Here is a 14,168-nt window from a genome sequence, read left to right on the forward strand (position 1 = left end):
TCAGGGCAATCAGTTCCGCTGCCTGGGCAGATCGTTGCGTGATGCGGCTGTCTCGACTACAGTTCGAGCCGTGGTGACTGCATAGGCAGCTGAAGTGGTGCCATCGGGGAGTTTGATGCAAGAACCGTCCACTCACAGCTCTCCGTCAGGGTCAGGGAAAGCCGTGTCTCTGAGGTCAACCCTACTTCTAGTCTGTTCGTCCGTAAGAGTCACGCAGTCATGTACAGGGTGCACATTGGGATCGTTCTTCTGGTAAGGGTAACAGAGTTGCCGGGTTCAGTGTGGTGCATCTTTTCAGGGCGATATGGGGTGCAAGCAAAGTCAGTTCGTATCCAGTCAGTCGTGCACTCGTCAGGTGTTGCGTCTTGGTTTGGTTCAGGAGGATGTCAACTGCATGGGGTACCAGTACCGTGAGGGAATTCGAGAGCACGATCCCCTCACTCTGTCGGATAGAGATTGCAGCAGCAGCTACAGCTCGAAGGCAGGCAGGCAAGGCTCTGGCTACAGGGTCAAGAGTGGCAGAGAAGTAAGCGCACGGTCGTTGCTTTGGGCCAATGGCCTGGGTCAGGACAGATAAAGCGCACCCCTCCCTTTCGTGAGTGTAAAGGGATAAGGGCTTTGTGTAATCAGGGGTACCTAGGACAGGGGCCGAACAAAGGGCATCTCGTAGTTCCGTGAAGGAGGTTTGACACTCAGGGGTCCAAGGGAGTGGGAAGGGGACGTCTTTACCTAGCAGAGAAAGCAGCGGTTTCACAATGAGGCTAAAGTTTGGTAACCACTGTCGGCAGAAGGAGGTGAGGCCTAGTAGGGAGCGAACCTGTTTCTGGGTCTTAGGGACAGGAGTTTCGAGAATGGTTTGGATCCGGTCGGGAGTGAGTTTCCTTCCTTCTTTGGACAAAAGGTGGCCTAGGTAAGTGACCTGGGGTTGGCAGAATTGCAACTTCTTCTTGGAGACCTTGTGGCCATTTTCCGCAAGGAAGTGCAGGAGTTGAATGGTGGCTGTAACTGCTAATGGAGTGGTGTCGGCTGCCAAAAGGATGTCATCGACATATTGCACTAACACCACTCCATCGGGTAACTGGACTTGATCCAGTTGTCTCTTGACAGCCTGGCTGTAGATGCTAGGGCTTTCTGTGTAGCCCAGGGGTGCTCGGCAGAACCTATATGAGCGGGCTTTTAGGGTGAAGCCGAAGAGATATCGGCTGTCTGGGTGGATGGGGATGGAAAAGAATGCGTTTTTGAGGTCAATGACAGTGAAGGTGGTGGCAGTAGAAGGAATCAAAGTCAGGATGGTGGTGATGTCTGAGACCACGGGGTACTGGGGTACCACCACTTTGTTGATCTCTCGAAGGTCAATGATAAAACAGTATGCTTTCTCATCTCCCTCTCCCTTGATGATGGGCAAGATAGGGCTGTTGCAAACGTTGCTAACCACTTCCTCTACCACTCCTGCGTCTATCAGCGACTGAATAATCTTTACCAATGCCTTCTCGCCCTCGGTATCCGATATTGTGGAAGTTTTGGGAGTGTTGCGTCTGGTCGGACAGTAATGTGCACTGGGTCAATCAACATGCGCCCTACGTCCGAATCCGCCTTGGCCCACAGATACGGAGGCAGAGTGTCAAGCAGGGATGTGTCAGCGTCGGTGATGGAAAACATGCGTCGGGGAGGGCAATGTCTAAGCAGAACGGGGTTGTCGTAAAGGAAAACTCGAACTCCGTCTTGAGAACATCTGATTGTCGCTCGGAAGTGTTTCAATAAGTCAAGTCCCATAATGGCGTCAGGGCTATTGGAGGAAAGCAAAAACGTGGTGTCAGTGGTGTTGTTTTCTAAGTCGAAGAGGATCGGGGCGGACAAAGGGTTAGTGGAGGGCGTTCCATCGAAACCGGTCGATGTTATAAGTGAGCCAGACAGGGTGCCCTTGGAATCAGTCGTTTAGATAACGCACTACGTGTTGCGCCAGTGTCTACCAGAAATGGAGACTTTGTACCCAGGACCTTAGCAGTGACGTAAGGGCCTTGCTGGTCAACATAGAGCTCGACTGGATCCCTCCCTTGCCCTTGGCAGTCCTATGCAAAGTTGTGGGCGTCATCGTAGTCAGATTGCTGGTATTGGTTCTGTCTGGGTCGATCAAATGTATTTGGTCTGCCTGATCTGTCGTTAGTCGTGTCATTTGGGGGCCCTCGCTGTTGTCCCTTATTTCTCGGTCCACTTGCTATGTCCTTGGGGTCTTTGTTTCTGATTATTTCCAGAAGAACTGGGCACTGGGATTTCCAATGGCCAGTTCTTTGCAGAAAGCACACTGGTCCTCTCTAAGGTCTGTACGTCCACTGTGGGGAGTCAAAGTGCGGTCCTGGGGAAATGCAGTCTTAGGGACGTTCGTCTGATAGTTTCCCCGGTATTGGTCTCGTCCTATAGTCACCCCTTGCAGTTGGGCAATCATCACCCTCTCTTTCAAGTCCTTCTTCTGTTTCTCTGTTGCTCTATCGTTTTCATTTTTCTGATGTTCATAATATTGGGCCATCTGGAGGATAGCCGTAGGTTTGGAGGCTGCCCAACTACTCTCGCTAGCCTGCAGTTTCTGGGAGACCTCCGGTGACAGACCCTTAACATAATTCTGGACAAACAGATGGTGTCCGGTTGCAGTGGTCATGTCCTGGCCGATGTAATCGGAGAACACCGTTTCAAACCGGGAGAAGTATTCCGATACATCCTCCTGGGGTTTCTGGCGACAGGCCGTTACTATCGACCAGTCCACTTTCTTTTCTGGAATCAGGGTTTTTAATTTCTGTACGATTTTATCTGGAAGGTCTAGAATGGATTTCAAAGGCTTTTGTCCAGGTCCTCATTGTTTATCAATGTCATCGAGTTGTGACCAGGTATGTCCAAACAGCTCAAGGTGGTCGACTTTCCGGATTTGCTTCCACACATCAGCTGGTAGACATAACCCGAAAAACAAGTCGATGTCAGCCAGGGTCATAATCGTTGAACCTAGGGCTGTACCCAATTCAGTATAGAAGGCAGTGGGGTTTTTACGTAGGTCAGGCAGAGATTTCCGGAATGTCAGAATCTCTTGCCGGTCCCATGGCTGGTAGACCCAGTTGTACACTACCCTTCCTTTTGCATCTTGGTGGTTTGCATCATCGTTAGTCCCTGCACCTCGTGGAGGAACCCAGTAAGGGGCAGCCTCTCGTATCGGCATCATGGTGTTAGATTGCTCAGTTTGTGGTTCGGTCGCTACGGATGTCGTGGGTTTAGTTCCCGATTCTCGTTCAGTGAGGTGGCGGAAAACCTCAAGCGTACGCGTAAGGAGGTCCGTCATATCACACTCGCCCTCATCCCCGATATCGACCTTCCGGTACAGAGTCGTTAGGCTCTCGGGACCTTTGTCTCGATATCGGTCCTCGTATGCGTTCAAGACATGGTAACACAGTCGTACGGTAAAATGTCGTCTGTGACTCCCTGTATACGAGTTAAACATATCCGTGATGTACTCTTCATCTTCCTTCCTTTCTACCAGTGTCCTTGCTATCTTGTCGATCCCTGCTCGCTCATCTTTGCTTAGTCTGCTTGTTCTTGCAGAACCAGCCCTTCGGGTCTCAGGGTCGCCTAACGTTGTCGTTTGCGTAGTATTTAATACAAGGGGTTCGGCCGGCACAGAGGCCATGGGGGCCGAAGCTGTGGCGCTACCCTCGTTTATACCTGGGGGTGGTGGGTGGTGTGCTAAGGGTTGGGAAGGGGCATATGGAGGGGGCATGTAGATGATCGGAGGACCTAACAGCAGATCATCGTTGGCTCGTTGTTTCGAGGGTAAATCAGGGTAGAGCATGGAGGACGTTCTAACCGGACACTGGCTTGATGTTTCCATTTCTAGTTTCTGTTTGGCTTTCTCTCTTTCCTTTATCTCTCCTTCTAGTTTCTGAGCAGCTAGGTGGGCTGCTTTTCGCAGCTCTTTTCCCAACCTACTCTCAGTTTTCTTTTTACGTTGTTCAGTTTCTTTGCGCCACATGCCGAAACTATCAAGCATAGTGGGCGTTGTCTTGTTTTTACCAAGGGCTGTTTCTAGCGCGTTTATTTTGTCATCATCGAAGGATCCTATCAGTGGCCACTGACTTTCTCGATCCTTTTTCGTATATTTATGCCACAGCTTGTTATAGGCTATAGCGATTAATCCATGCTTCATGAACATGTCCTTATTAGGGGTGCCTTCCAGTGGAGCCGGATGGTTCATCTCTAATAAGCGGTCCGGGCTAAACAGGCTACCAATCAGTGGGGAGAAGACAGACATGACGGATCACAACGGGGACAAAAGTCAGCACTGCCTATCTTATCACTGCGTGCAAAGACTAGACAGAATATTTCTATTCTACGTTGTTTGCAGGCAGTGAATACCTCATGAACCAATATCGAATAGTCAATGTTCGGTCAATCAAACAATTCAGTGGGGAGAATAAGTAGGCCCGCAAAGGTCTGCGTTACCTACCCTTTCACTATCTGTAAAAAGGGGGGGGGGGAGCTCTTTCCTGTTTGCAGACAGAGAATCTCCAGAAAACAGTCTGTGAACAATAGTTCAGGTTCAAATAATTAATCAGTGGGGGAGAAAGATAGGCACGACGGCTGCGTTACCTATCCTCCACTGCTTGCAAAGAGAGAGCCTGTTGTTTCTCCGTTTGCAGACAGCGAATCTCCAACTAAATCAACAAAGAGTAATACTAGTATTTTCTAAACAATCAAACAATCATTTCGCAATTCGTCGTGTTTACACGACCTTACCCGGACCGCATGGACAGTTTCTTGTCTTCCGAATCCAGCGCCCGATCGTCCTCTTTTCTTCGTAATCCTCGCGGCACTCCTGATGGTTCCCAGTCAGGACCGTAGATCACTCGAGAGAGGTCTGTTCGGAACCAGTGAAGTTCGGATGATCGGCTGTCAGACGAGGGTCTATCGGACAGGTGCACTCCCGATCGTTGCAGTCATTCACTCTGTCGTCAGGACCTCTCCCACTGGATCCACGAGTCACTGATGGGCCCCACGTTTGGGACGCCAATTGTAAAAAGGTCAGGCTACCAATCAGAAAAAGATCCTTAAGTATTGCCCGGCGGTGTCGTCTCTTTAACCCACAAGATATTAATCAATGAAGAGGCAGGCGCTGGAGACTGGAAGGCAGGAAACAAGGGTTTATTCTCTCCGGAGGAGAACACATCAGTTCGGACAGCAAGTATCGTCACGAGGTGCTCTAACCGCATCTCTGAGGCCTGGCCTCTTATACACAGGTTTATGATTTTTATTGCAGGTAACACATTCTTGCAATGCTTTGAAGTATGAAAGGACATCCTCGGAATCTCCCCTTCAGGCCCGGTCCCACACACATTTACAGTTGAAGTCCCCACCCCGGTCACAACAGGTGATGATTATCGCGCAGCTGGACATTCCGCCGATTTACGGAATGTGTGGGGTTGATCGGATCTCATAGGGTGGGGGCTTTGATCAACTCGAGGGTCCTTTAATGGGGGAAGCTTCCTACTGTACGGGGGGGGCAATAAACAGTATCCGCAGAGCCAGGTGGCGGCCTGGGAACGAGGAAGACAAACGGGCACACAGGAAAAAGGGGGTTTGTATCAAAGGGCCTGGGACCATGAAAGGAATGAAGGGAGGTGTCGCGCTGGGAACAGGATGGGATTCCGGGGCAGAGCTGCGCTGAAGAGGGGTTTACGACCCAAGGCATGTGAGAGCGGGGGGGGTTGTCAGCGTGCGGGGGGGATGCCTGCGAGGTTGAGAGAGAGAGAGAGAGAGACGCGCTGGCTATCAGCGAGGGGCAGGGAGGCCATGGTGCTCAAAATGGCTGCCGCTTACGTGCACGAATGGGTTCAAGAAGAGCAAGATGGCGCCGATAATGTTGACGTTTGCAGCCTAACTTTTAACAGTACCTGAGCTGGGAAGTTTGGTTTATGGCGAATCGTTATTCTGTTAGTCTCCTCCGCGTTGCCACTTTTTCTTCATTTCATTGCTGACTCCTACACTTTTAATATTAATTTGTATTCATCTTTTTCCAATGAACCTAACTGTAACAGCCCAGGATAGATCGGCTCAGTTCAGAGTGTGTGCCTTGCTGTCACAGTACAAATCTAAATGTAGTGTTTCGAGAGGTAAGGGCAGTGTAGTTGAGACTGGGAAGATGTGGAGCAGGGGAACTCCACCAATAAGGCAAGGAGATCATATGCCGATGACTGTCATGGCTGCCGCAGAATCCCATAAAGTTTAAAAACCTTGAACCTGTCTGCGAGGATGCTAGCCTGCAGCGTGGATGCTGAAGGCTCTGAGGTCTATGAGAGGTGAACCCGACCGCAGCATCCGATCCTGGAGCAGCCGACAGAACCAAAGCTGCTGTGAATGTCTACTGCAGCCACAGTAGTAGAATCTGCCCTACACGCGTCAGTGTACAGGTGGGAAGTGAAGGGAGTTGAGTGATCAGGTTGCTGAAACGCCCCCACCGGCCCTGCACATAATCTCTCCAATCCCAGGCTAATGTCCGAGAATAACGATGGCATCTTGTGTTTCAGACTCGTCATTCCCTCATTTGTTGACCATGAAGCAGGAAAGCGGGGAGGATGAACTTAGTAAGTCTAATGCCCTTTCATTGCTCTAAAGATATGAAGACCTTGCTGCATTTTCTCCACTAACTGTTGTTTTTTCCACTTTTGCCGCAATCGTTCCCTGATACCCTCAGTAATGCCTGCAGAGCAAGAGACCACCGCCTCCCTTCCAGAAGACGACACTTCACTGGACGAGCAAGTGGCGACTGATCTACAAGGCAAGTAATCCTGCCCCTTTGTGATCGTTGTGCAACAGTACCATCTGCTGGCTTTTAAAGAGAAACTTTGAGTTGTGTCTTTGGTCAACTGTGTTGATGGTGTGTGGCCATTATTGTTAAATAGTCTCAAACAAATTTATGGCATATGATTAGGAAAGTTTTTTAAAAAGTCAGTTGAGTTGCATTAGTCTACCACCCACAGGCCTCATATAAAATAATTTTATGTCATGCTCCACTCCTCTTAATATCTTAAATTTGTGATACTCCTACAATATGTTTTTGGTTTTTCTGTTTTTTCTAATTATAACTTCTCCTCACAGCTCTGATCCAAGGAACATAACACCTATACATTGAGTGCTAGGCAAGGAAGTGTTCAATTTAAAGGGTTCAATCTTTCTTTCACCTCTACTAGCTCCTTCGTGTAATCCTTCAGTCCTCTACGGAGCATGCTGTCCTGCTCGGGGTTCAGACTAAATGACAAGAACATGTTTAAAATCTAAGAAAGTAGACGATCAGAACATCTTCCGACTTTTTCCTGTAGGTCAAAGGTTTTAAAAACTATGGGATTTTTAAAAAAGTACTTGTATGCCCTGTCTCTCCTCAAATACCAGCTAGCAACTGGAAACTGCCTCTTGAAGCTTGCAGTGTCAGATGTGTGTACTGGTGGAAAATCTGTTGTCAACAGCAGCTTTAGCGTTTCTCACAGATTTTTGGACCAGCCTTTGCCATTAAGTCTTGACCTTTATTCAGTTCTTAATCTACAACTCACATTAGGTGTGATCAGACTTTACCTCCTTTCACTTGGAGACCTGCTTCCACCCCAAGCTTTAGTGATGTCTAAACGGTGCACTAAATATTATTTAACATACAGAATTGCCCCCAAGGCTTATGCTTTTTCAGTGTTATGGATCCACACACGTAAACTCAGGAATGCCATTTTGTAAATGTCAATTTATTGTCACTTAACGTCATGAGTGATGTAATATGTGAGGTCATAAGCTGTGCATGGCAGGGAGGCAAGTAACAGTAGACTTAGTAAGCTACAACTAGTGATTAAGTGTGTTTTTGTTTGTTTCTACACATTAGTTTTTGTTATGTCACCACCTATCTATAGTGTCCCTTTGACTTTTGTATTTTCAGTGGCAGTGTGTGTATATATATGTTATATATAACATATTATATATATTTGTGTATGTAAGATTATGCGTATTTATGTGTTGTTTTTTTTTGTGATGTGTAGCTGTAGATAAACATCCCCTGCATACTTCTGCTATCTAGTGCTGGGCTCGAACGAGTACAGCTTGTTTTTGTTTAATACCATGCGCGCTGCGGGTTTTCCCCGCTGTGCGCTGACTTTTGCACAAACCCGCGGTTCATGACGAGCTCAGCTCGTCATGAGCGTACGAGAGGCGTAACTCATGACGAGCTGAGCTCGTCATGAGCGTCGAAGGGGTTAAAGAAGTCTTTTCAGTCGAATGGTGTAGTGAATCTTCGTGTAAGTGACTCTTCTCTTAGCTGGTAATGTCATAGGCATCTACTCCGTAGTAAAATTGTGTTCGAGGCATGTGGGCTGCTAAATTCATATCTTTTGCATTAGATCGCCGCCTAGTGTTGGGTCCGGATGATCGCACATTGTTGTCCTGGAAGAGTCTTCGAAGTATCCTGAGATAGGTGGCTCCTCCCCTGGACTACAGTGCGCATGGGCATCGGCTCCATCCCCAGATTGTTTTTTTCCGCCATTGGGTTCGGATGCGGTCTCGACGTCTCTCTGTCGGAACCGAGAAAACTAGCTTTTTTACGGCCAAAAGGCCTTACATTCATTACGTCGCGTCGGTATTGTTTGCGTACGGTCTCGAGTTCTTCCGTCTCTTTGAGTCGGAATCTACGGAGTCGTATCACTCTTCGGACATCGAGGCCTTCTCATCGCAACACGACCGCAACTTTTCAGCATGGAGCGGAGCCCGTTTAAATACTGTCCCGTCTGTGGGTCCAAATACCCACATATCGACGTGCACCCGGTCTGTAACAAGTGCCTCTCGCCGGACCACAACGAGGACAACTGCATGGCCTGCTCCAGATTCAGGTCAAAGAAGACGCTCAAGCTTCGGCGCGCGGTGCGCCTTGTGGCCAGACAAGCGGCCCCGGATCCAGAGAACATCTTCGGCGACCAAGAAGAAGAGGGCCTGAGCCATCATCTTCAAATCTCACCGCCCGCGACGGAGATCGAGGCGGATCCGGAAGACGACGACGGAGTCGTGAGTCAAGGCCTTGAATACGTCGACGAGGTAGGGGACGTCGAAGAGGTTTATGGGGCCGCGGAAGATAGCTCAGGGGATGAGCTATGCCCCGAAGGTTATGCGGATCAGGCTCGGGTCACGGGATCGCCACTCGGCCTTACCCAAGACCCCGTACCGCAAGCCACGGCACCGCCTTCAGGCCCGGCCACGGACATACTTGCTGCGCAGCCCGTATCGAAACCGAAACTGAAACCAACGGTATCGACTACACCTAAAATGGCTGCCCCGAAAACGAAACCGAAACTAACGGATTCGAGCGTACCTAAGATGGCGGCCGTTCCACCAAAAACACCAAAACCGGCTGCCTCCTCGACTCCGTCGGCCTCCGGTCCACAGAAGTCGAAGAAAACTGTCGATTCGACAGTGTCGAAGTCGTCGGCAGAAGAGGTATCCTCTAAGAAGGGCGTCCGGCACGGGTCGACCGCTGCGACGCCGTCGAAGTCCGCCAAAGCCAGCGACAAGACTCCGGTACCGACTGGGACGTCGTTAGTCGGACGCGTGGTGGAGACGGAGTCTGCAAAATCACACGGATCGAAGGCTGGAAGCTCAACACATCGGTCCAAGGACTCTGTGTCTACGGCTGCAGCATCAACGTCTAAGACTCAGAAGGGCCCACAAGACGTCGGATCCGAAAGCAAGGTGAAGGCCTCCTCGTCGGCGCCAAGTGCCGCTGTGAGTGACGCGTCCCTCATCGTCTCTTCACTACAGAGAATTCGGGAGAAGGCCTCTGCGACGTCGGCTCCGACGCCGTCGCACCAGAAGCCGATGGACATGCCGGCGAAGCCTGCGGGTAAACTTCTCTTCCTTCTGCCGCCAAAGGAGGCACCAAAGGCCTTTACGCCAAAGACCTCGGAATCGTCAACGTCTGCAGCAGTTTCAGGTCGACTACTCGACTCAGGAGAAGATTCTGAGCGTTTTATCGACGCAGACACGGGCAAATTGACCCTTTACAAAAGAAAGATCACTTCACAACCAGTGGACCCCTATGTTATCCCACTGAAGAAGAAAAGGCTTGCACAGGACGCTTCAGCCCTGATGGAACCTATCCAGACTCCTCCTAGAAGGAGCCCAACACCTTCCCCAGAACACTCTGAGGGAGAGGAATATGGAGAAGATGACCAATACACTTTCCCCATCAATGGACCCGATGCACAGCAAGATTCCTATGACGACATAGGTGACCAAGGCACCCAGAATGTGGGGCAGGACCCACAGCCTTTCAGTGCACGTGCGTCCCCAACAGAAGACTCTGCAGGTTTTCATGCACTCATTGAACGGGCAGCTGCTAATCATGATGTGGACATGCATGCTGACCCAGTGGAAGAAGACTTTCTATTTGACACTTTTTCAGTCTCTGAAAGGACAGTAAAGACACTGCCTATGCTCAAAGGTGTCCTTAAGCATGCTGCGGACATCTTTAAAGAGCCTACCAGGGCGAGGGTGGTCAATCCACGCATCGAGAAGAAATACAGACCAGCACCTGCGGACCCTGCATACATTCGGGGACAGTTGCCACTTGACTCCCTTGTGGTCGCAAATGCCCGCAAAAGGGCAAACTCCCAAACGACGGGTGAAGCTCCTCCCCCGGACAAGGAGTCAAAAGTGCTGGAGGCAGGGGGCAAAAGGGTAGCTGCGCATGCTGCCAATTTCTGGCGTATTGCGAATACACAGGCACTATTGGCACGTTATGATAGGGCGCATTACGACACCCTAGAGCAAGTTTTACAACACCTGCCTCCGCAGTTTCAAGAGGGTACCAAACTGCTTATAGAGGAGGGCAAACTAATCTCCAACGCAGCCATAAAGTGTGCACTTGATGCCGTAGACACAGCAGCTAGGGCTATTAACACTAGCGTCATGCTGAGACGACAAGCGTGGCTCCGCATATCGGGGTTTAAACCAGACATTCAAACAACCATACTCAATCAGCCCGTCAATCCTGATGGACTGTTTGGTCCTGATGTTGACACCACCCTCGAAAAGATTAAGAAAGACAACGAAACAGCTAAGTCTATGGGGGCCCTACAATCACAACAGTTCCGGGGCAACACTTTTCGTCGCTCAGGTGCACGTGGAGTCACCAGAGGACAGATGGGTCAACAGTCACAGTTCTCTAGAGGTGGAGCACAGTCCTCGTACCCCAAGCAGAACAAAGGGGGTTATCGAGGAAACCGCACCAGAGGACGTGGCAGAGGAAACAACAATTCCCGTTCCTCTGCCCCAAACAAACAGTGACTCTCTGTCACTGCCCCCCGACCATTTAACACCTGTCGGGGGGAGACTCCAGCAGTTCCTGCCAGTCTGGACAAACATCACCACAGACAGGTGGGTACGACAACTTGTCCAGTACGGTTATTGTCTAGAGTTAAAGTCCACTCCACCCAACATTCCACCAAGGCAACGGCCTATGTCCGCAGAGCACTTGCACTTATTGCAGCAAGAAGTAGTGGTGATGCTGCAAAAAGGCGCAATCGAGCTCGTGCCAGTGGAGGAGGAAGGCACAGGGGTATATTCCCTGTACTTCCTTATTCCAAAGAAGGACGGATCTCTCAGACCCATTCTGGATCTGCGTCCCCTCAACCTGTACATACTGTCAGAACATTTCCATATGCTTACACTGCAACAGATTCTTCCCTTGTTAAACCAAGGGGACTTCTTGGCAACCTTAGACCTCAAGGATGCTTATTTCCACATACCACTACACCCGTCCCACAGAAAATACCTCAGGTTCACTATCCACGGCAAGCATTATCAGTTCAAGGTCCTGCCCTTCGGAGTGACCACAGCCCCAAGAGTGTTTACCAAGTGTCTGGCGACAGTAGCGGCGCACCTCAGGAGGCAGAACATCCATGTCTACCCCTACCTAGACGACTGGCTCGTTCAAGCGCCGCCGCGGACATGTCGACTACCATTCACCTCCTTCACAATCTGGGCTTCTCGTTGAACTACCCAAAGTCGCATCTTCAGCCGGCACATGTCCGGCAGTTTCTAGGTGCGACGATCAATACCCTGACGGCCATGGCTCAGCCAAACCAAGTCAGGATAGACAGCATGCAGTCTCTAATCCAAAAGTTCAGACCACAACACTCGCTTCCAGCGAGAGTGTTCATGCAGTTGATTGGCATGATGGCCTCCTGCATCTTCATAGTCCCTCACGCACGTTTACATATGCGTCCGCTCCAGGAGTGCTTAGCAAATCAGTGAACACAGGCTCAAGGACAATTGACAGACCTAGTGTTGGTTACCAGTCGGGCGTACGACTCTCTGCATTGGTGGAATCCACACAACCTTTGCAAGGGCCGACTGTTCCAGGAGCCAGTGCCACAGATTATCCTGACAACGGACGCATCTCTCCAGGGATGGGGAGCTCATCTGCTCACTTACACAGTGCAGGGACTATGGACGACGCAGCAACAGAAGATGCACATCAACTATCTGGAACTGATGGCAATCTTCATGGCGCTCAAGTCCTTCAATGTACATCTGTGCAACAAGGTAGTGTTAGTCCGGACGGACAACATGACCGCGATGTACTACATTCAAAAGCAGGGGGGCACCCACTCGCCACAGCGGTCTCATCTGGCTCAGAGCATGTGGAAGTGGGCCATTCAGAGGAACATTTTCCTCATGGCAGAACACCTCCCGGGCAAGGACAATCAGATGGCGGATCTGCTCAGCAGATACAGCCATCAAATGCATGAGTGGGAGTTACACCCATCAGTACTCCGCCCGTACTTCCAGCAGTGGGGTCATCCGGAGATAGACCTGTTTGCCACAAACGAAAACGCAAAATGCCAACACTTTGCCGCCAGGTTCCCTCACCCACAGTCGCAGGGTAATGCGATATGGATGAACTGGTCAGGCAGATTTGCGTACGCTTTTCCACCAGCCCCTCTCATACCGCTGGTGGCAAGAAAACTAAGGCAGCACTCGATGACACTCATCCTAGTTGCTCCAACGTGGGCACGCCAAGCATGGTACACCACGTTTCTGGAACTCTCGGTGGTGCCGCATCAAAGGCTGCGCCTCACGCCCAGGCTTTTGACGCAGAACCATGGAGACATTCAGCATCCAGATCCGCAACAGCTCAACCTGGCGATCTGGCTCCTGAAGTCCTAGAGTTTGGCTACCTTCACCTACCTCCAGAATGCATGGACATCATCAAGGAGGCAAGAAAGCCGACTACCAGAGCATGCTATGCTGCAAAATGGAAGCGTTTTGTCATTTACTGTACGGCCAATAACATCAACCCGCTAGATGCATCTATCCCTAACATCATTTGCTATCTGCTACATCTTTACAAGTGCAATCTAGCGTACGCTTCCATTCGGATACATCTATCCGCCATAGCAGCTTATCTTCAGAACAGGCAGCATCTCTCTGTCTTCAGAGTGCCTGCCATTAAGGCCTAGCTTGAAGGTCTGAAACGAGTCATTCCCCCAAGAACACCGCCAGCTCCGGTGTGGAACCTCAATATGGTCCTCACCAGGCTGATGGGACCACCTTTTGAGCCACTGCACTCGTGTGAACTCCAGTTCCTAACGTGGAAAGTAGCTTTCCTAATAGCTATTACGTCACTGAGACGTGTCAGTGAGCTGCAAGCGCTCACAATCCAAGAGCCATTCATTCAGATTCATCCAAATAGGGTGGTACTACGTACTAACCCCAAATTCCTTCCGAAGGTGGTGTCACAGTTTCATCTCAACCAAACTATTGACTTGCCTGCATTCTTCCAAAACCCACAAACGGTGGCGGAAAGAATGCTTCATACTTTGGATGTTAGGAGGGCGTTGATGTACTATATTGACAGGACACAACACTTTAGGAAAACAAAACAACTCTTTGTTGCCTTCTCGCCACAGCACAAGGGCAACCCTATTTCCAAAGCAGGAATAGCCAGATGGATTGTTAAGTGCATCCAGATCTGCTATCAAAAGGCTAAACGCACCTTAACAATACCCCCAAGGGCGTACTCCACACGCAAGCTGGGGGCATCCATGGCTTTCCTGGGGAACATTCCTTTAGAGGATATTTGTAGAGCAGCCACGTGGGTTACACCA

General features: G+C 50.1%; 1 protein-coding gene across 2 annotated transcripts in view; it reads left to right on the plus strand.

The window, feature by feature from the left end:
• The window catches only part of LOC144817814 (uncharacterized), a 91,683-nt gene that overhangs the window by 70,828 nt on the left and 6,687 nt on the right, over positions 1–14,168 (plus strand). For both annotated transcript variants that reach the window (XM_078674645.1, XM_078674644.1), the window contains 2 exons: positions 6,561–6,617; positions 6,728–6,811. In XM_078674645.1, the coding sequence (XP_078530771.1) occupies positions 6,561–6,617; positions 6,728–6,811 (141 nt within the window). The remainder of the gene's footprint in view (positions 1–6,560; positions 6,618–6,727; positions 6,812–14,168) is intronic.

This window comes from Lissotriton helveticus, chromosome 2_1 (genome assembly GCF_964261635.1).
Source record: "Lissotriton helveticus chromosome 2_1, aLisHel1.1, whole genome shotgun sequence".
Taxonomy (NCBI): Eukaryota; Metazoa; Chordata; class Amphibia; order Caudata; family Salamandridae; genus Lissotriton; species Lissotriton helveticus.